The 23,794-nt window shown below is 40.2% G+C and overlaps 1 protein-coding gene across 1 annotated transcript; it reads right to left on the bottom strand.

Moving 5' to 3' along the window:
* Window positions 1-1,848: 1,848 nt before the first annotated feature.
* Window positions 1,849-17,924, bottom strand: SHCBP1 (SHC binding and spindle associated 1; the record flags this gene model as incomplete). Its single annotated transcript, XM_050713288.1, has 13 exons — window positions 1,849-3,751; window positions 5,085-5,220; window positions 5,584-5,670; window positions 6,431-6,549; window positions 7,477-7,608; window positions 10,591-10,711; window positions 12,116-12,284; window positions 12,386-12,619; window positions 13,629-13,721; window positions 14,677-14,885; window positions 16,440-16,555; window positions 17,141-17,311; window positions 17,864-17,924. Coding segments are annotated over 13 exons (1,968 nt in total), but the record flags the coding sequence as incomplete, so codon positions are not given.
* Between the last annotated feature and the right edge of the window lie 5,870 nt (window positions 17,925-23,794).

The following is a 23,794-nucleotide window of genomic DNA, read 5'->3' as shown; positions in this document are numbered from 1 at the left end:
AGAGGGTCAATAGGATCCTGGCGTGCATTAAAAGGAGCATGGCCAGCAGGTCAATGGAGGTGATCCTCCCCCTCTACTCTGCCCTGGAGTACTGTGTCCAGTTCTGGGCTCCCCAGAACAAAAAAGACAGGGAACTCCTGGAAAGAGTCCAACTGAGGGCAACAAAGATGATACGGGGCCTGGAGCATCTTCCCTATGAGGAAAGGCTGCAAGACCTGGGCCTGTTCAGCCTGGAGAAGACAAGACTGAGAGGGGATCTTATCAATGTGTATAAATACCTGAGGCGTGGGAGACAGAGGGATTTGGCCAACCTCTTCTCAGTGGTTTGTGGGGACAGGACAAGGGGCAATGGCCACAAGATGGAGCACAGAAAGTTCCGCACCAGCATGCAAAAGAACTTCTTCACAGTGAGGGTGACGGAGCACTGGAACAGGCTGCTCAGGGAGGTTGTGGAGTCTCCTTCTCTGGAGATATTCAAGGCCCATCTAGATGCCTACCTGGGCAGCCTGCTCTAAGGAGCCTGCTGTGGCAGGGGGGTTGGACCTGATGATCTTTCGAGGTCCCTTCCAACCCTTTCAATTCTGTGATTTGGAATAACTCTGCAAACTCCAAAGGGAGGAAAAAAAGTCCTACTACTGTCAGGCTTTGTTTCTTTTGCAAATCAAGCAAATAACCTGGACAACTATAAGGCTGCCAGCCTTACAGCAATCATTGAAGTAACAATGATATGGGCCTCATAATTAAATGAAATACCAATCAACATGATTTCTGGAATACAAATCTCATCATTACAACTTTGAGAACACAAGATTTCTTGATTAAGGTGTTGTAGCATCAGTGTAGTACAATTATACAGCTATAAGAACTGAGCAACAGATCTTAGTATCACAGATCTGTATGGAAGTAACCACTAGTAGGTTTTAAAATTGTAGTACAAGGAAGTGAAGTGATTTTACCTCTGTGATCCTGCTAGAAACCTGAATCCTTGGCTTTGTGCTGCTCAGCAACGATAAAGAGACAGGGAAAAGGTTAAAGACAAAGCTCAAAGTTGCCAAGAGAATAAATAGTGGAAAGGCCAGACAAAGAATAAGCTGGATCATCAGTGTCCCAGACAAGCCATAGGATAAACTACATTGCACATTAAGGGCAAAACAAGGCAAGTCTAAGAACAACAGGCATACACACAGGCTGGGAAAATATTATCCTGCAAGCGATTTTGCAGCTGCTTAAACATTTCTTGAAACTAAATATTTTCATTAACTTTCTTTGACAGCTATGCTAGAACGCATTCAGGAATTAGTTTCTAATTTAGGAGGCAGGGAACATTCCCAGAGAAAAGATCATTAGTCATCACTGTAGCATCAAATACCTTTAAAAAAAGTTTAATAAGTTTAAAAAAATAAGAATTTCAAGGAAAAAAATAAGGAAAATATTTACACAGAGCAGAAAACGCAAACATAACCTACAAGCAAAATACAATACTAAGATGAAAGATGAGCCCACATCTCATTTTGGTCAACAGTTCCTTCAGTTCCTTTCCTTCATATTTAAACATACCTCCTTTGCACAGGCAAACCAGTTGCAGTATTGAAAGCAGAAGATGAATATTTTAACTTGTACCTTACCCGACTTAAAACTGAATTTTAAAAAGGGAGATAAGCCTTTTTTTTTTTTTTTTTTTTTTAAAAGCAAAGCCAGCTTTAAGATGAATTGCAAGAGAAAGAAATACTATGTACACATCATGAAGGCAGCTCACTCAAGGAAAATCATGGTTTTGAAAAGATAAAAGAACAACAACATCAGTTTTAGGCCCAGTTCTTTAATTAGTATTACACTCAGGAAGTAAAGGCGTAATATCAAAGCATTAAACATGGCATGTGACTTGTTGAATAGCCTAAGATACTAAACTAGTCCTAGCTTGAGCAATGGGTTTTCACCTGACTCAAGTATTTCTTTAGAGTCACTAAAATGCAAATATTTGTTGTTTTGTGCAGGATGAGACACTGTAATGGTTTTCAGTCTCATTAAAACTCAAAGTGCAGTCCTGAAGTCGTGTCCTGAGCAGAACAAAGCCAGAAGCACTGGGATAGAAAAGCTTCAATTAATGCTCCATGGTTCATAAAAAAAAGTGCTTCTAACATACATTTCTTCTTTTTCTTCCCATCAGCTGCTCACACAAATTATGTACTGAAGTGAATTTTGATTCCCACTGCAGTTTAAGAAACAGATGGAGTGAAAAACCTGGAGCAGACAACTGACATCCAACTTAGGCAATGCACTGCATTTCCAGCAAAGGTATATACCTGCTAAGCTACTTGCAGAAACTATTCTGAATTCTATTTGATGGCAACATGCTTTCTCCTTCTTAATACCATATTGTATAGGACGTCCTGCATCACTTTTGATTATCTTCTCACATGTACTTCCACATATCAGTTCAAAAACTGATCTACAATAACCGAAGACAGTATAAACATTTGGAATAAGGCATTTGGATTTGCAATTAAGGATCAAGGAGCACTGAGAAGGAAGAGTCTTCATTCAGACTGTCCGTTCAAGTCTTCTTTCAACTAAAGACTTAGAACAACAGTAAGACACTGAAACACCTTTGTTTTGCAGAATGTTCCACAGCTGTGTGCTGATGAGATTTCAGTGCAAAGTATTTTTATTTTTTAATTTTCTATTTATTTTCAATACCTCTGCTGCTACAAGAGGCAGAGCAGTTTTAAATATTTTAGAATAAGGCACAGAAATATACAGTAGGAACACACCTAACAGACACAAACAGCTGTTTTGTTTGCTCCTTATTCAGATTAATGGTTTATTTTGATGCTGTCTTCCCTAAGGAAAAGTTGCATAGGAACGGGTTGCTGTTGGAAATAAACAGATGGCACACCAAGTTGACTGAATGATGCTATGTTTCCAGATGCTAACTTTCCTAAAAAAATCCTTCAAGTATAAAGCATGGCAGCTAACTACTACATTTCATAAGAGCATTTCACTAGCTTCTGTTCAACATAAAAATTCAGTCAGTCTCTCATAGGAGGCACCGCAGGCTAGTTGCGCTTTTACAAACACATGGAGGAAGGTGTACAAATTCTTGCTGTACATTTGTCGTCCACTCTTCCATGGTGAGTCTTTTTCTGGAAGATTTTTTTTTAAGAGAGGTTAAATAAATATACTACAAAATTCATCAGAGCTAGCAAAGAACAAGTATGTTGATAAGCAGAGTTCTGTTTTCTACCACGTACGTGCTTGCAGCAAGGAAGAAAAAAGTTTCCACATGCAATATATATGTTGTCAATAAATATTTGTCACATTCTAGTAACGTTATGGAAGGCTGATAGAACATGTTAACTCCTTGGAAAGCAGGAGTGAAAATAACAGTTTGTGCAAATCTCTTATTGCAATGCCACTAGGAGTCAGGACAATCAGAAAAGAAATGTACCAAAACTCCCTTTCCCGTTCCATTTGAACTGATTGCCCACAATAGAAACAAACACTTCCTGTGACATTAAGTTGTCATCAGCTTCTGTGATTCCCAGTTTACTCAGCCTTTTCTTGTGCATCTGGTTCTTCTTCACAGAAGCAACACCAAGTTCATTTGCAATTTCATAATTGCCTTCAGTTTTTTCAGAAATCTCAACTTGCTCATAAAGCTCCAACTCATCAGTCACACATTCAGGTAGTTCTTGTCTGAAGTCCTCTATACATGCTCTCCCATCACCTGACAAGGTAGGCTGTGTATTCCCTAAGTCAGGAAACAATGAGAATGTCATCCTCAAAACAACCAAATCAGTTAAAACTCCTGGAATTATGTTTTCTTCAGTCTTAACATTTGCATCCCCCGTACTTTCTGGAAAACAATTTAATGGCAGCCATATATTTCAAATACAGCATATGATACTTAAAGAAAAGTTTTCTTCTTGCGATGTCTTCAGGCTTCCAAGTGATAATGATATTAGAGAAAGTTACAGTGGGTTTACACACTGCACTTGAGACCATGTGTCCTGGTTTCAGGTAGGACAGAGTTAATTTTCCTCCTAGTAGCTGGCAGGGTGCTATGTTTTGGATTAGGATGAGAAGAGCGCTGATAACATGCTGATGTTTTAATTGTTGCAGAGCAGTGCTTACACCAAGCCAAGGACTTTTCAGCTTCTCGCTCTGTCCTGCTAGCGAGCAGGCTGGGGGTGCAGCAGGAGCTGGGAGGGGACAGACCCAGGACAGCTGACCCAAAGTGGCCAAAGGGGTATTCCATACCATCTGACGTCATGCTGAACAATATATAGGGGTGGCTAGCCGGGGTGGGGGGGCGGCTGCTCGGGGATAGGCTGGGCATCGGTCAACAGGTGGTGAGCAATTGCACTGTGCATCACTTATTTCGTACACATTATTACTATTAATACTATTATTATTATTATTATTATTATTATTTTTCCTGTCTTAATAAACTGTCTTTATCTCAACTCACAGGCTTCACTTTCCCGTTTCTCTCCCCCATCCCGGAGAGGGAGGGGGGAGGGTGAGCGAATGGCTGTGTGGTGTTTGGCTGCCAGCCGGGCTAAACCACAACACCATGACACTTCTTGATTAAGACATAAAAAGAGAAAAAGTTGTTAACATTTCATTTACTGCAGAAAATTTCTGTGCTGAGAGACTGGGCTAATCCATGTCTCAGATCTAATGCACAAAGGAAGAAAACTGTGCAGAGAACTATGAACCAGAACAGCTATAAGAGAAGCCATAGCTGCTTTCTTGCCGATTACACCCTTCTTTCTGTATGACTCAGGTAGCCATCAGTTATACGGGCTCTGCTTGATAGGGAGCATAGATCAGATGTCTAAGGACTTTAAAAGTGTAAGCATCCACATGACATGGAGCAGAGACATTCACAGGATTTGTGTGAAGTTTATAATCCATAACTATCAGAACAATGGAATTTGCTGAAGATGAAGATTTAAGCTGAATCAAACTACAGATCATAAGAAAATTTAAGATTCAAATTATGAATTAGGCAATCTAAAAACATAGGTATGCTATATTTAATGTTTTTATGATTTCCTCATAGGAAGTCAGAAAAATACCTTTCATTGCTGAAGCATCCTTTACATCAGAGGCAATTGTTGGTTTAACCAGGACCACACCATATCCTTCATTATTATGGATCACGTTATTGACCATGCTTATCTTGGGGATCTCATAATGTTCGTCTAAAAAGTTCTACAGCAAAGAAACAGATATCCAGCATGTTATGTCCAGCTAAAGAGATGCAAACCTTTTCACTTTTAGATAGTCAGTTCTCTGGATAGGCTAATAAAATGCTAGCCAATACAAGTGACAGTGCAAAAGGGATTTTCTTTCTGACAGATAAGGAATAAAACAAGTATATTGCTTTGGTGTACCAACCCAAGGCAAACAACAAGCACCATCATCATTAGATGTGACACACAAAGCAGCAAGTTTATAAGCCAATCTAAAGAGCAGTTATTTGCATGAATTCTAACAGCTGTAAGAATTGAATACTAAGAAGAATACATATTTATTTTTTTAATTTTAAAAAAGTGCATTATGCTTTGAACTGACCTTTATAAGTATTCCCTCCTTGCAGTGGTGTATGCCATTGTCTAACAGGGTGCATGTACTCCCTGGATATATTTCCACACCAGCACCCTACAAGGTAAAACAGATTGCAGTTCACAAAACATAAATAATTTGGGGCACATTTACAGTTTGGCTTGACAACTCCATCTTTGTGCTCATTCAGCAGTTGCACAAGGTAAAATTGTGTTACCACTCCAGCTCCACAGCTTTGTGAACTAACTTGAGCAGTAATACAAACGTTGAGGCCCCATGAATAATACTATTGCCACCAGCCCATAAAAATCTGTGGTAAAGAGTAACCACACAACTTTGCATTGCTTTATTGATCTTCAGTCATCCACCCCAACACTCAAAGCCCCATCATTCTCCAAAGTGCCCTATTCAGAGTTCAATTCTGTGTTTATCATCATTCTGTAAGAATCAATGGATAAGGTGTCCAAAAAGGGCATTTAATTTGCCAAATACACAGTTTAATCAGAAAATTACTTATGTGCAAGAAAAAAAAAAAAAGAAAAATCACGTTAAAGGTACTGCAGGACAAGAATAAGTCCAGCAAGGCAGCAATCATTATTTCATAGATGTCCCCTGTAACTACATCATTTTCATATCATCACATACAAATCAACATAAGATACTTCACTAGATACTATTGAAGGCCACAAGACTGCTGTGAACAATTTCTTAAACCTATTAACACTAAGCTGTCCAAGACACCTTTTAAAGGTACTCTTAAGAGTGACAGAAACCACCCCTTTACTGAAGTATTATTTCACATCAGAACCCTTTATTTTAATTTAGGAAATTGCCAGAGTTAAGAATTCATTTGTACCTTGGCACCATACAGATCTGAGTTTTTCATCAATAGCTCAGCTGATGTTCGCACTGTTATGCCCGTAGTTTCACACTGTAACACACAATTCTCCAGAGTAGTTTTCCCATGATGGACGCCTATACACAGACAACAAATATTGTTAAATGAATCAGTTATGCAAAGGCAAATCCCTCCTACAGGTACATGACCTTGTAGCGTTTTCTACAGTGTGAGAAAGTGATCATTTTAATCATACTTTATGTTAATTTTATTGATTTGCCCATGTGTAGTTGGAACTCACTGTTTTTCCTAATATCAGCAAAAAAACTGCAAGGGAGCCCTAGTCAAAGATTTGTCTTAGAAGTGTCTTTGTTTTGTGGTTTTGTTTGTTTGAAAGTGACAGCAATGATTCTTTTCTCTATAAGCCTAAGAAACCTCTGAATTAATAATGTATTAAATACAAGTATATAGGTATTAATAAACATTTTAAAACATTTAAAAACAAGTGTCCATCAAGGTGAAAGTATTAATTGGCACCTTCTGAAAAGATGGAAGGTCATGGCCAAACTCACTGGATACAACTTTGGATTATTTGAATGGCAGTTCGAATGTGTTTTTAGTAAACGAAGGTCTATATTTCTACAGTCTATGCCATTCCTCAATGGAGAGCTGGTTGGGTTCAGCTACAGGTGAATACTGCCATGGGAGTTCTTTTGTGGAAAGAGAAATTATTTTCTTTTCCAGGCAGCCTGGCAGAGGCTTTGCAGTGGTCAGTCAGGCTGCCATAACAGCAGAAACATTAAGACAAATTATCTTATCCAAAAATAAGAATAAAACCTAAGAGCCACAACAACCTGAAAGTACAAACAACAGAAGTTATTTTGATGTCCACATTATAAACAAGTGGGAAAGAAACAAAAAGGAAGCCTTAACATTTATATCTGTAGGATTCTTTCCTACAATATTTTGTTAAAACCAGTAAATTGTAAGAGTGGATCCCAGATTTAATTCTAACAGAAAATTATAGAAGATTCACGAAAAGTTCAAGGTACTCTTATACTTACTTAAAATCCCTTCCACAGCATCATGTTGTATTAACTTCAAATTGGAGATCTTTATGTTGGCTCCTGTACAGTCAACAAAATTGTCTCCTTTCCCTTGCTTTTCTATCACAATATCATCTGGCAGGCCATAGCCTGAAAGCAGAGGTGAAAGACACAAGTTTGTTGAGTATCTGGTAATCAGATGCTCAGTACCTAAGCAGACATTCAGATTAGGTAGAGAGGGTTGGAACTTGAGATATCTTTGAGTATCTTGAATAGGATTTTTCCCCCAGTGGCCGAGGCACACCTTACATCTCCTCTATACCAAGACCCAGGTGCTCAAAAAATCCCACCACCAACAAAAAACAACCAGACTCAAAGTTCCCTTCCTTGAATGACACATAATATAATAAACTACAAAGTTATTTTAGCCAGTTAAACAAAAGGCTAACTCTGAGGGCAAAGTTCTTACTCCCCAAACTGCACCACGGTATGGAGGTGCAGTAACCACAGCCGCAATGGGCACCCACAGTCCGCTTCCAGTACAGCAGCTCACTGCAGCAGGCAGAGGCTCCAAAGAACATGGGGAGCAGGGAGAAGCAGTCAAGGAAACAAGTGCAAAGGACTCCACATTGTTACTAAACTTCACTCAGCTTCTGTATTTAGATGAAGCCTGGGTCAATACTTGACGTTCCAGTGTTACATGGACTTCCAGATGAATTCAGATTAAAAAAGAAACTTTCAAAAGCATATGCCAGCATTGATTTACTAAAGCCATCCACACTTGTCAGCATTCAACCACTTACAGGGCAATTTATGAGCATGTAAAGCTTTTACTGCTTGTCACTGCCAAGAATCATGATAAGGAAAGCAATAATGCAACATCTATTAGAGCAGCATGAGTCCTATCGTTTTCTGAACACACACAGAAGCTTAGATAAGAAGTGCCTGAACAGGATGCTAGCTTTTAACCAAGTACATAAATAAATGCTCTAATGTGCAAGTAGAAAGGTTAAAAAAAAAAAGAAAGCCTCTGAACAAGAGTTGGGAGAAAATTTTAAAGACAGCAGATTTAATGTAGTTAAGTGACTGATACTTAAGTACACTATACTACCCGGGAATCTTTTTCCAGTGCTGCTAGGGAGGAGATGACACAGAGCAGTTTACTTCCAGTATGTAAAGAAAGAGCATCACGGAACCGTAAATAGCAGATCCAGTTTAACTATGCACCAGTTGAAAAAGTTTTAGGAATAATTGTCCTACGGAGTGCCTACAGATTTTCTAACCAAGCTTTTAGTTTGCTTCACTTCTGAAGCAGCAGCTCTAGCAGTAAAGGAAGCTATTGACAAGGAATAGAGAAGGAATGATTCACCTGATATCAAATGGTGGTCAATACCCAGCCAGGTCAGGGCTGTATGCCCTGCCTGTAAATTAAGGGACTCCACAGGAGCTAAAAGCAATTGTCATCCAGTAACACTGATCATGAATTTTGGACAGGTTGATGCTACAGGTTTCTTTCCAGCTTAAACTATTAAACAAGGTGGAGCAAAGTTCTTAAGTACCTTTGCTACAATTTTTTGTCAAGCGCTAAAGTTATCCTGACAAGGCTTCCTGCATCTGTTACTGTTTTAACTTTACTTAGTTCTTGTAAACCTTTGTTTATCCCTGGCTTACCAATCCTCATACTTTCAACCTTAGTACTGGCTTGCACAGTGACTGGAAAAGAAATAAAATCTCTACTAAGCAAAGCAACATTATTTCTTTGATGAGTCACCCTTTCATCCCAAAAAAGCCACCAAAACATCCAACTATTCAGATTAGTGCCAGCAGAAATTTTCTCGATGCTCTTACTTCAAATGTTTTCAGCTGCTATTGCTGCTATAAAAACTTCTAACAGAAGTCCATATAAGAAGATTAAACACCCTGACACATTCATTACCCGGAGAGTGGTTTGTACTAAAAATACAGTTATATGCCTTGCTCCTTAAAATAGAGTAGCTCATCCTTTAATAGGTGTGCTATTTCACCATTTGCATTCCTGTTTCCTCAAAACTACAGAAGAAATTGTCAAATACCATCCCACACAATTTTAGAACAATGCCATTTTGCAGACAAATAAAACAATTTGAGCTCCTTTATCCTGCAGGTGCATTGTCCATCAGCATTCATCTCTATGCAAACCAAACATACACAAGAGAAGGGCAAGAAAGAAAATGATACTCATAAAATAAGGACAAGAAAAATATAATCCAGAACAGCAAGAAATTAAACTCCCAGCCTTTCCCATTATGAAGCTTTGACAAGATAAAAAATGCAGCTGAAGAAGCATCTGAACAGCTGCACAAGCCCCAGTGATACACAGACTATTACGCTGCAACAGCGTGCATACCAAAAGGAGAGACATTATGCTGAGGAAACAAGGATTGTGAGGAAGAGAAAGCAACATATCCTAGACAAGATAAAAGTATTTCAAACAAATATTTTGAGAGAAAAACAGGAACATACATGCTGCATCCACTTCTACAGCATAAACGGGCATGTTAAGCCAATAGCACTCTCTGCATATGTGCTTCACATAACGCACAGATTCACATCAGTAGCCCCCCCACACATAGCTGACATGCAACAAATATCATAAACTAAGTTTGAATAGCACTTGGCTCTTTCTCTGTATTCACCAGTTCTACCCTGACAGTGAGTCTGACTATACCTCTGAGGTAGATCAGGACATGCAAACGAAAACAAGGACCTCTCTCAAGTACTTTAGAAACTGAAGCCTCTCAGAATGATTTTAGTGTTTATTAAACTAAAAATCAACACACTTGCGTTGCTGTTGGATCCCATCTAGTACTTATATAACCAGGATCTATCCAGGCAAATAGTTAGGATGAAATAGCAAATTTGCCATTAATCAGCAGAAGTTAAAACTTACTTGCAGAAATAATCATGGGTAATGAAACAGCTTACTCCTTCCTGAAATAGACACAGCTCTACGAGCAGAAATAGGAACAGTTCAAAGAAAAAAAAAATGCTCCAGCCAAACTCTGCAAAAATATAATAAACCTTTAAGCAGAGCTAAGTTAAAGACCCTTATTTACTTTATTTTAAGGACCATTATTCTAGCAAGCCTTCTACCTTCTAATTCAACAGAATCAGCAATGCAGAACACGCCATCTACAACATAATGACCAGGACAGATGATGACTCTGTCTCCTTCGTAACAAGCACTTACAGCTGCCAGTGGATCGTTGTGAAACTGTAAGAGAAAAACAATATAATCAGCTCTTAAAAAAATGCTATAAAATGGATGCATTTATGCCCTAAAAGCTTGCTCTTCAATTAAATGTTGCTGCTTTTGCTTAAAAGAAGCCCTTTTTAATGGCACCAATAATATGCAATTTCTACTTTGAATTCAAGAATCATAGCACTCTCCGGACAAAAAAAGCCTCAAAGCATTCCTTTGTGTTATGTCCACCCCCCATGAGAAAAATGGGGCAGAGTGGCAGATTGAAGAACATATGCACCAGAAAGCAGACCTCGATATGGCCTGGATTCCAGGCCAACATTTGAATTCTGTTTCAAGTGACTTGTCATGAATTACTGAAGAAAGACATGACAGAAGAAAAAGAAAAAAACTACAAGCAACTCAGCTATTAGATTTGAGCTTGGCCAAACACCACTGTAACTCCTCACTCCTGGAGCACGGCACTCCAAAACAGCATTTAGCTATTACAATGGCAAATACAGGGTCCACATGGCACTTTTTCTTGAAAAAAAAAAAAAAAAAAAAAAAAAAGTCAGTGCCTAAAGAGCACAGGCTGATGTCCTTCTCAAGTATTGGGCCATTCTGTATTGAAGGGTAAAAAATAGTACAGAGAAATTGCACATTTATTGCTTTCCAGCAAATTCCATGGTAAGCATTGTAAGAGAATTTTTCAGTTGCTGAGAAAAATCAGATTTATAGCCCAAGAGTTAATTCAAGAGTTTCCCTTTGGGTCTATTTTGCCCACCTGCAATTCACAAACATGATCAGAATACAGCAAGCAATTTAATTTGGGCCCAAGGATTCATAAGAATCATAAAATATCTCAAGTTGGAATGGACCCACAAGGATCATCGAGTCAAACTCCTGGGTCTCCAAAGGACCACCCCAAAAAATAAAAATAAATCCAACCATGCTCCTAAGAGCATGGTCCAACTACCATTCCAGACTGTTCTTAAACACTTAAGTGCTAAGTCCTATCCGAATTTAATTAAACTATGTACATTTGTTCTTAGTAAGTAAATAAGTTTCCTACACAGAAGCAGAGCAACAGAACGCTTCATTCTTGAAACCCGATCTCATTATTAATAACATCAAAAGAAATTGACATATCAAAATTTAAGTATTACACCTTAGCACATTTTATTATGGAATTACTACAGGTTCGTTTTCCCCCCCAACACTGCTCCTATAAAGTACTCAACAGACAAATTAGGAGAAATTACTCGCAACTTTAAAACATATTATTTATTGTTTAAATTAAAGTGCTGTTTTTAGACTGACAAAAAAAGCACCGTGCAAATGTAGTATCTTCCAAATGACAAATTAACTTGTTCTTCCACATGGTTTCTTGAGGAGAAAAGAGTAATGGCAGATAGACCATTGCTGTTACTTTACCTGTATTTCTAGTTCTTCACCACAAGATTCAGGGCAAAGTTTGTCCCTTATCAACGACTGCAGCAGACCTGCCATCATGGTGGAAGATACAACATGAGTGATCTTGGTTCCTGTTGGTCTCTGTCCTTTAGCTTGGAGACCACTGTATTTTTGGTAACCAAACACGTACCTAAAACATGAGCAAAGCCATCAGTTCGTTCTTCAGTAAAGAACTTTCTACACACGCTTTCCCACATGGGATCTCCTCCTTGCATTAAACCCACTAAGTACCTCAGCAGTGGATTCTCAATTAGTTTTAGCTTCTGTTTCAAGTGCTCTATTTTCTCATACAACTGAAGTCCCTCCACCATGGAGACGTTTTCTACTTCAGAGTCTGAATCGCTGCTTGATATGCTGTTCCTCACGTTTAAGAACTTCCTGTAGACCTCTTCACCTTGGGACAAGTAATCCTGGTAATCAGCAACAAGCCCAGAAGGCACACGGTGTTCGAGGATGTCATAATGCCTGCAATTCAGAGCAAGGGGTCAGTGTATTTCCCTTTCCAATTTTGAAAGATCAAATACAAACCCACACAGAACCTGAGAAGTTCTATACCAGTACTTAAGTCAAAGCTCTCTGCAGTCTGCATCAACACTACGCTTTTTTTAAAAGCAGCAAAACCAAAACCCTCAGACACACACAAGTATATTACTTTCTTCTCTAAGTAGTATATAATTTTTAAAGGTGGATAGGTAACAGTCATCAGAGGCTTACTCTGAAACAAAGGTTTAGAGCAAGTAAAGTTGTAAGTCATTCAGTTGTATGCTTACAAACTTCAGGATACTCATGCTAAGTTATGTGATTTTTAAAAAAGGAAATGAGCAGTAACCCATGGAAGACATAACAAACATATCGTGTCAAACGTCAGGGGAAAAAAAAACGCAGAAAAAAAACACTTTTTAATTACCCTTCCCAGACATATTTTATTGTATGCTCTGGTTATTTAGCACCCTCAAAATTTTAACCAGCTTGTGCTCTTGTGCACTGCTCCAGTTTCATATAGCCAGATGGCATTAAAAAAATCCACCTTCAGTAAGCCTAATACCAACTAATCCCACAAAGGAAAGAAATTAACACATTCCTCCTTCAGCATGACCAATTTACAAGTTTTTGTTTACATTCTGTTCCATTCTGGATCTTATTCTATGCCCAAAGGTATGAAAGCATTCCACACTAGCTTTAGTTAGGATTACATTTCATACAACTACAAGTTAAAGGAGGCAATGGCTGGATTTGGAGCGCCATCTGATGGGAGGTTAAAGATTACAGGGAAAAAAAAAAAGTGCAGGACTCAAGCAGCAATTTCAGTTGCACCCTCTTTCTGTTAAAAAAAATTTGAGCATCAGACAGTGATTGCTGCTAGAACAGACTTGCTTTGATTTACTAGTGAAGAGTTTTCTTTGAAATCTGTCACTATTCCCACATTGCCTTTCCCTGTGGTTCTACCTAATAATATCAAAGGTATCACACTTACAATCTCAGTCGAGGCTCAACACATCGCACAAAGTAATCCAAATCATCCTCCTCCTCCTCATCCCAGGTCCTCCAGATGTGTTGGTAGAAGAACCTTTTGAAGCAAAATAAGCGTTTAAACACAAAGGAGGCCAGATTTACTCAAGCAGAGACAAAAACACTGGAACTAGGAATGTTATCAATTTGAGAATCCAGCTCAAAACATCACCTCTCTCCCATTTCATGTCACCATCCTGTAAGCTATTTAGTAGTCACAAAAGTTATCTTTCTTGTCTGTTGTCACCTGCATAAAGAATTTTGTGTTTCGAGTTCAAAATTTATAACAGCCTGAGTCCCACTGACTTTCACCAAAATAGATGGAACAACTAAAAGCTGGATTTGAAAATAAGACCTGCATGCTCAAGATTCTAACGCTTTTTGGTTGGTTGTTTTTGGCTAGGCATTCTTCAGATTTCCTTTCTACCTGGAGTTTGTCACTTCCATAATACATGCTTATCTCTCTACTACTGAGCAATGGTCAAGACAAGGAGTCTCTTCTCCTTCTTTCCTCCCACCCCCACCACTTCTGGAACATAGCCTATTTTCTAGACAAGAAAGTCTTTCCTCCTGTTTTATCTTTTTTATCCAGTCCTAGTGTTAATTTGTAGACTTTTCATGCAGCACATAGTACATTACTATGAGAGAGATGAAGAAGAGAGAGATCATAAAGAAAGGCCAAGAAAGTAGAATAAGTAAGACGTGAACAGACACCTGATGAAGAAAGAGTAAACTTAGGGGAAAAGACAAATTGCAGGAAAAGGAAGAATGAGGCAAAAGAGAAAAAGAGACATCAAAATGTTTCAGAATAGGAAGAAACACCACACTAGAGCCAACAAGGTGATACAGCCTGAGGAAGCCTGGGGTGGAGAAGAGAGGGAAAGCAATGCAGAGACTTCTTCCCCCTCCCACTCCTTTTGGCACAGAGAGTAAGTTGCTGAAAAGCGGACCTTGTGTTTGTGCTATCACCTTCAGCTGCATAAGACAAAATAAGATCTTATGCATTTTTGTACCTGACGTGCTCCACGGCTAGTGCTGTCTGATCAAATTCTCCTGACTCATCATACACAACCCACAGCTCCCGCAGTGGGATCTGACGCTCCTTCAGCTCCAAGAGCTCCTGCATGCATTCCAACGTGAAGGTGCTAACCTGCGACTCACACAGGAAAGGCTCGCTGAGTCGAACAACCGCTTTGAGAGCCGAGTACTCCACATCAACAACCTGTTGGAATGAACAGCTCTTAGGATTTCTCTAGGCAGAGCAATAGATGCAGCTGAGGAAGGTGAACATGACATGCCTCATGAACTGCCAGTTGACTCACATAAATCAACGCACACTGCATAGTACAGCAAAGGCAACCTGGTCAGCTGAAGTGATAACCCAGAACTGAGCTTCTCAGGACCAAAAGATTTGGAGCCTCTTCCACATTTACAACTTTGCTCAAAACCCTCTTAATATCCATATAAGGCTAGTAAATTGCTTCCCTATTATATTTTTTTCAGACAGGGAAAAGCAGTATTTTCAGACTTGAATCAATACTTTACAGTTCTCGTGAACTCCTTTGTAGCTCATTTTTCCAAGTACCCACAAGACACAGAGAAACCCCAGAGTTGCTCTGGGCCAGTGAATGCCATTTTGTTACTAATTGTGCTGAAAAGCCAAGGGAATACAAAGTTCTTCCCCTCTGAAAACATACAATGGATGTCCAAGTTCAAATAAAAAAAGATGAACGATCAGAGCCTGATATTTGAAAAATTTGTATTTCAGCAACCAGCTCTGAACCAAGTACTTATCCCCTCTGTGCCCACCGAGTCCAACCTCACAGCTCACTCACACTGCATTGGGTTCCTCCTTCCCCTGCTTCAGCAAGGACCCCTTGAAGATATTGCTTTCATTTAGGCACAGTCCTGCCACCAAAATATTGAGACACTAGAGAAGGTATCCCTGAAATTAGCCCACATGAGATGTTCTTGTCACAACCTTCACATAAGGCCAATTATACAGGCTTTGTTTGTATTGCCACATTGAGGTTGAAAGTCATTTGCCCAGTTCTTCAGAAACTCATGTAAAGGTAAGTGATTGTGCAGTGTTTTAACACATGCAAAGCATGAAAAAAATGCTGTACAGACTTTTTGGTTTAGCACTGATGAACCTATCCCACAAGCAATAATCATGCATTTTGTACCCTGCCAGGAATGCAAAGTCCAAAAAACCACAGATGACAAACTGTATCAGCACGATGGAACCAGATCAAGCTTATTCTCAAGATATCAATGACACTTTATTTTAGGTTGATGCCTCAAAGAAAATTAAATTCACCTACCTCACTGATTCTACTGTAATTCAACAGCAGAAGTAACTTAAATAGCAGAACAAATAACAGCCAAACTCCAAGGTTAAACAACTCAACAATGCCAAAAACAGCAAGTATATCTAGTGCATGGCTTTCTGGATTTGCAACACATGCTGCGGTCCTAAAGAACTCATTCTGAGGAGCAGTGCCTCACTGTCATGAGTGTCCCATGCGGGTTTGGAACCTGTGATCTGATACTCGTACTTTTAGGTGAAGGAAGCACACCAGAGCACAAGATAGTGCTTCAGAATAAGGCTCCTTTTGAAAGAAATTCCTATTGCTCTAGCTATTGCTGACAATTAGATACTGAACAGATATAATTTTCTACTAGCTCATAAACTTCATAGATAAATTATCTGCCTGTTAGAGAGGTAAGTGATATTAATTGAAGACAAATGGCTGAACAACTGCATTCCATTTACCTCAATGACAACCTCAAACACATTAGTACGCCAGACTGCCTGCCATCCAGACGGTTCAAGGACCTTCTCCAGGTACTCAGCTATGAATTCTTTCACCTCAGAAGCCTTGCAGTCAGCTAAAAAGAAAATTAAAGCAGTACAGTTATGCAGAAAAAGTCCTCCAATTCATTGATAAATGAAATTCACAGTTAATATATTCCTCTAACTCATCTAAACTCAGACTTCATTCTGTTTTGCTCATAACTGTCAGTATTTTTGCTGCTTATCTCAGTAGCGAGAGAGATAGAGAGTCATCTGTTTTGTGCTTCTCCAGAAGAAGCAGTACTCAACCTCCCAGGTACTGAGGGTTTCAGTACCAGTACTATTAAACAGTTAACTTCTGCCTTATCTTAAACAGCCTTACTAAAGAAAAAAGTTCTAGTAATGCCAATTAAAACAAGGCACAGAGTCCAGCATTAGCATTTTCTCCTTTCGTTCACTCAGATTTTATTTACTTATGTTAAAACCATTACCTCCTGCTCTACCAGTTAGAGAAGCTGAAATTACAATACGATAATCCAACAGCAACAACAATACACTGCATCTTTTCTAACCCCTGTTAATAAGAGTATCTCACAGTATAATATGGAATTGACTCCACTTAAACTGGATGACTTAAGAAACCTGACTACATGTTCCTTTTCCACTAAGGAATTTCTTACCCAAAATGTAATCCTGGTAAGCTTTAAATCGCTCATAAAACAAAAGATGATCGGTACGAAAAATGTCTGGAAGAAGTACATTCCCATCTGGTATGGTCCGTCCTAAAGCAGTCCCTGGTTTGTCACGACTCCCATAGTCACTACTGATATCCTCATCTTCCTGAAGCAGATCTGGACAGAGGAGTTGGAACAAAGCACATCCCACAAGTTATCAATTGAATGCAATCATCACTCACTCCTCTATTCCCAGAGAATTCCTGTTCAGCCCAAGATCCATCACGGACCTGCTTTCTACAACACATCTTACAACACATAACAAAAAACCCTCCTACATCGAAAATGAAAAGGTGACTTTAATCATGTATAACTTCAGAAAGATTTCAATCAACTCCTGTAAAACCATAACTATATTACACACACACTGTAAATAAAATATTTTTACCCTTACACATCCCTGATCAAATCCAGCAGCTATGAGAGCAATACCTGGCACAAATGCCAACAGGAGTCCCAGAGTACAAGACACCTTCCAGAACAATTTAACGTAGCTTGCTCATGGTTTGCAAGCCTATAACCACACAACACCAACCTGGCACCGAACAAGGGTACAAAGGTACCGAACAAGAGCCAACGTGACGGCATGGTGCCATTAAGTTCATTCCCAAAGCAAGCGCCAGCGACACCCGCCCCCCCAGCCACAGCTGCTCCTGCCCGGGCCCTCACCTGGTTTCGCCTCCTCGGCGCGCTCCCGCGGGTCGGCGGCGCGCCCGGCCTGCAGCGCGCCCTGCCCCTGCCCCTGCCCCTGCCCCTGCCCCTGCCCCTGCCCCTGCCCCTGCCCCTGCCCCTGCCCCTGCCCCTGCCCCTGCCCCTGCCCCTGCCCCTGCCCCTGCCCCTGCGGCCCGGTGCCGTCCATGGCGCCCGCCTGCCCCGCTTTCAAACTGCCGCCGCCGCTCCGCGACGTCACTGCCAGCGGCCGCCCTGACTGGCTGGCGGCGCGGCGGGCGGCTCGGGGCTGGGCGGGCGGCGGCCGGGCCGTTGAGGCCGTGAGGGACGTGAGGCGGGGCTCGCAGTGGCGCGGCCCCCTCAGCGGCCTCCCTGCGGCCCGGGGGAGCTCCGGGCGCGGGGAGCGGGGTCGGACCTCAGCCGCCCGCCGTGGGCAAACGTGTCAGTGAGCCTGCGCCTAGAGGACAAGGCACGGGCGTGCTGCTCGGGCGGGCAGTGCCTTCTGTCAGGCCAGGCACGCTTGTGCAGGTGTTTCGAGCACACGGCTTGCCCTGAGGAAAGAACCAGCCACGCGCAGCCACAGAAATATTAAAAAACAGTAATTCACCACACAAATGCTTCACGAAACTCCAAGACGGTTAGCTCTGACCTGTTGCAACACAAAATGTGCCCACTCAAAAAGCAAATCATGCATTTTTTTCCCCTCAGTTTTCTCACTGCCTCAATCTATTGTCCTGTTTGTGTCTCACCCATTTTAGCATTAGCATCACGTTTCTGCCTTGCATCTCTTCAGGACCCAGCTCTCCAACCTACTTTGTATTTTGAGCTCTGAATTTCTTAGATTCTTCCTTTTCCATGTATTTGCCTCACCTTTCCTCAGACGGCCTCAGCTCCCCTGCTGCCCCCGCCCTGCCCGCTCCTGTGCCCAGGAGCTTGCTGCAGGGCCTAGCGCTCAGAAGAGGAGCCAAGTGGCGAGGCATTGGGCACCAGAGGCCTGGCACCTTCTGAGAGACGCATGGGTTCTGAAACAAGCCAGTGAAACTGAGATACTCTGAGATACTTGGCCAGATAAAGTTGAATGCAGTATATCTGAAGCACGCTGATAATTACAGTCTTATCAAGAAATAAAATTGCTGGATTACCTGCAAACCAGAGCATATGTCTTGGAGTAAAAGACACAGCTGTAAAAGACACAGCTTTTACTCCAAGACATATGTCATGGAGCAAAAGACACAGCTAGGCTAGACTGCAAAAGACGGCAGCTAGGCATAGACCAGTGCAAAATCTAGACAGATAAATCCTCATAAATCCTGCTTTTAAAAGACACAGGGATACAGTGGGATTTCTGCTCAGAGATTAATCTTGCCTTCAAAGAAAAGTTAAATGCATACATGTTTCTACCAATAAAACATGCTTCTTTTGCAAAGGAAAATAAGCTAATTCTCACATCACTGGCAGACTTGCCAACAAAATCTTACAGCCTGGAGGATAAGTTACAAGGACATTTCTCCAAGTAGGCCATATTAGTGAATACATAAGATTTAGGTTGCAGCTTTCGTTTTTTAGTATAAGCTTGAACTTAAAAGTCCTTTGATTAAAAAAAAAAATTTTACTTGTCCATAGGAACAAATTTACCCTCAAACAGGGGCAAATGAGACTAACCAGCAGCCTCATTCCTCATGTTCCGTAATAATAAGTAATAAGGCAAGTTTTAGAGAGCTGCTCCTGGAAATACCATCATTTCAGATTGATACCCCAGAAAAAGTATTTTTGACCAATATTAATACCACAGGTTGTTGGTGTTATCAACACCTTTAACAAGTGTAACATTACAGGGTAGATGTTTTACAGCGAGAGGCATTCATTTTTTTCTCCGAGCAACGACTATTTTAAAATGTTTTTTTGAAACCACAATTGCTTCAAAACTTAAATGGCCACGAGGGGGCTGCCTTGGATTTCTAAGCACATGGTTAAACAGCTGCCAGGCTGGAGTTTCTTCGTGCTAGCTTTCAAAATATTCATTGCTTTTGCAGCAGCAGCACGTGCCTGTAACAGTTTACACATTCACAGCAAACCGAGAGCGCTGTTTATCCCTACATTATACAAGTCAGGGTTGCCACAGATCTGCTGAGATCAACCTTTGCCTATCGTAACCCCAGCAGAAAAAAACATGTCTTAGTCTCCATGACTTTTCTGCAGTATGCAGAATTTAACTACTATACTGGGTATGCACGTTTAGCTAATAGTCATATAGTTTTGATCTGTCAGTTACAAAATTACACTAAAATACCTAACTTTCTCCCAAAAGCTTATGTCTTGATGAGGTCAGCCTTCAAAGCAGAATATGTTTGTAAGTGAAGGGTTTATAAATTGATAGGTTTTAAGTAATTAATAATTGGAAGTTTGTCCCTACAAAACCTTCAATACCATTGAACATGTATTATATTTGAAACAGGATCCCCTGTATCTAAGGAGATAAGTGACACAGTTAATTACATCAGTTCTTTGCTACAAATACACAGCATTGGGATTCTGCAGCAGGCAACACACGTTCATTATATTTACACAAAAATGACTGTGATATGAAGAAAACTTCACTGAATGACTAAGGGTTTTGAATCCAACCTCTGCAACACATACCAGCAAAATTGTATTCAGGCTGTACATAGTCAGGAGGAATTGAGTAATAGTAGAAAAGATAGGGAAAAAAAGGGTAAGAAATGGTCTAAACCAAAGGACAAATAACAGAGGAACAACAATAAGAAGAAATTTCACAGTAGGAATGGAAGGGAAGAGGATGTTTAGAAAGAAAAGTAATGGAAAAGGGATATTCCACCAAGATGATGAAGCTCATCTTCCAGCGCTTAGGCATAACCTAACTTGGTGGGATGTTCCTTGTCCTGTACTGTTTTCAACACCTTAGCTTAGTGATATGGTTTAGTGGAGGACTTGTTAGTGTTAGGTCAGAGGTTGGACTAGATGATCTTGGAGGTCTCTTCCAACCTAGATGATTCTGTGATTCTGTGATTCCACATCTGGGTGAAACGCTAGCATACCACTGCAAACAAGGCAGTCCCTTTCCCCAAATTTGTTCGCCTTTCAGCATGGGTGCAGCAGAACACGTTCCACTGTGTGAGATGCTTCCACAATGTTGAGTTAATTTTCCCTGACCCTTGCAACAGAGCTGTTATATTTCAAAGAAACACAGTCCTAGCAGGGATTGTTCCTCCTCTGCTACTGCATGCAGCTAAGTCATGGACTGATCAAGCTCTACTGTGTTCAAAAAACTCCAGTGCAGTAGTTTTTTTCCCCCCCTCATATGTGAAATAGAAACTCAGTCCTCTTATTGTTCAAAGCCATTTGCCAGCCTGAATGTGCACACGCAATGCAAACCATCAGTTATTTTCTCAAGCTTAAACAGTCCTTTTTCATTCTACAGTGTTTATCTACCCAATTTATTCTTAGGCAGGAATTAGCTCTCTCTCTCTTTTTTTTTTTCTTTTTCTTTTTCTTTTGCACAGCAGGCTCTCCATTCCCCTAATCTCACTAGTTGCTCTTCTCTGTACTTTTCTCCAGGCTTAATTTTTTTTTGTGAGTTGTGATGACTGGTCTATGTGAGGTGCAAAGGACTGGCAAATATTTACCTGGAACACAGTAACACATCTGTATTTGAAAGGAGGAAAAGGGAGTAGTTTGCCCTCACAGTCTATACTCAGCTCTCGCACTTCTGAATGAAACTGCATTGCAATTGCTCCTGTCAATAAAATATGTGCACTTCAATCACCTAGGCTGGTGGTAATCCACACTCCCAGCTAAGAGGAGCAGAAAGGCAGAAGGGCTGCTAAAGCTGACACGTACAAGTCAGCCTGCGAGCCCGTGTGGAGCAGGACTGGCATACAGAGGAAATAAATTTCCCCGGCCATTCATTTTGTATGTGGGGTTGCAAAGGAAAAACATCTGTCCACAGAAATATATATAGGATACAAACTTACTTGGATGGTTTGGACCAGAACTTCATTATGTGCCACTGATTTCACTGGGGCAGTGTCTGTTCATGCCAACTGGAACCTCAATTCTAAAGTTAAAAACCTACAGAAAAATAGTAGAGTGTTTTACCCAGTGCTCCTCTCCAAAGAAATAATATCTTTATTCTAATTCAGTGCTAGAAGAAAACCCCCTTGGTATTAGTTCTCCTTTGTGGATATATGTATATCTCAGTTGGGAACACAGGCTGTTTCTGCTTTAAGATGTCTTACAGTAATAGTAATATCTTTTTTACCACGTCTCATTACAAGGCAACCTTAAAATACAAAAAGTATCAAAAGATCAAATTATATTATTGCATGTATTGAAAAAAATGTTAGTTGATGTAAGACTTAGCAAATATGAAGATGTCTATCAAATATGTGTGGAATAAGCAGTTGAGACAAGCCAAGAAAGATTCACATAGTGATGGGAAAGAAACAATACAAAGGCATGAAAGGAAAAAAAAAAAGAGAGAGAGAGAGAGAGAGAGAGAGAGAGAGACTGGTATATAAGACAGTAAAAAAATTCTGCATAGTTTTTCTGGTCTTGACACAAGTTTCCTTTGTTACCATGGCAATCACTTTAGTCTCTCTAGGCCTCCATTTACCAACCAGTAAATGTAGATAATATTTTTAACTGCATATGTTTTATTAATTCATTTGTAAAACACTTTTTACCTCTGAGGATGAATGGCGTCATAGAACTGTAGACCGCTGTTAATCAGTTGGGAGATTAGCTATAACTGATGTTCTTTGTCAGGTATTTCATCATTGTAATCCTAAATAAATTGAATGCACCTAGAAAAGCAATTAAACTTTTGCAAACCTGTATAGCTTCATTCCTTCAAAAAGTCAAATCCTTTTTTTCTTTTAAGAACTATTTTGGATCTTCACATATGAGTTCTCTCTTCATCCAAACTTCTACATATATCAAAGATGGAGCCACATCACTGTGATCAGTATATCTGAATTCCAGAAGTCAGAAAAATTAGAGGTGGAAATCACCTGCTTGCATTGCTGCTTGTCTTTATTAACAGAGGATGCTTTCTGAACTGTTTTCTCTCGTATGTTTTAAGCAGTTTTCAGAATGTCCTCTACATAGGCTTCTTCGTGAACGTGCTGCATAGACACTTCTTTTCTTGCAAACTTCTAAAGAGTTCCAAGAGTTATACTATTTTGTCTGCTGAGTATTGACTTTCTATTAACCACAAACATGCCTGGTATTGCTAACTCCTTAATTTTCAGAAATGCAAGCTTCAACTGACTGACCTTGCAAACTGAGCCTTTGCTTTTCTTAGCAGGAAGTTGGTAAAACAGATTGCAGCCTTTCTGCTCATTAAACAGGATACTGCAGTTTTGTTTCCATTCACCTCCTCATACGTTTTCAAGTTCCACTCTACAGTAGGCAAGGCATTTCAGCAGGAGTAGAATCAGGTCCAGCTGAGGACTGATGTAATGTAGGTGGGTTTTTCATTTGGAATTGCCATTATTTCACATTTATTGAGACATATCTCCCTCTCGGCCATGCATTCATCTCAGGGGACATTCAATCTAGGTAATGACTTTGAGGAGGAAGCTACATAATGATGGAAAATTCAAGTCTATGCAGATTACTTGACTAAGATTCATCTACAACAAAAGTGCTATTGGCCATGCTCCCTTAATGTTGGATAGGCCGCTTCCCCAGACATGCAGCTCTCTGGAAGAAGACATGAAAAGAGCTAAAAAGTCCCTTTTCCAGGTGTTTCAAAATTGCCCTCAAGAACCTAGCAGAAGAGACTGAACATTACAAGGTGTCCCTCAACTGACTGCAAAGACACAACAGGAACACAACTCATAATAAAATGGTTTCTTTCTTCAGAGACAAACAATAAGCAGGCAGATTTTCCAACAGATGTTAAAATAT

Source organism: Cygnus atratus, chromosome 12, assembly GCF_013377495.2.
Source record: "Cygnus atratus isolate AKBS03 ecotype Queensland, Australia chromosome 12, CAtr_DNAZoo_HiC_assembly, whole genome shotgun sequence".
In the NCBI taxonomy this organism is placed as follows: Eukaryota; Metazoa; Chordata; class Aves; order Anseriformes; family Anatidae; genus Cygnus; species Cygnus atratus.
This window is presented reverse-complemented; position numbering and strand designations above follow the sequence as displayed.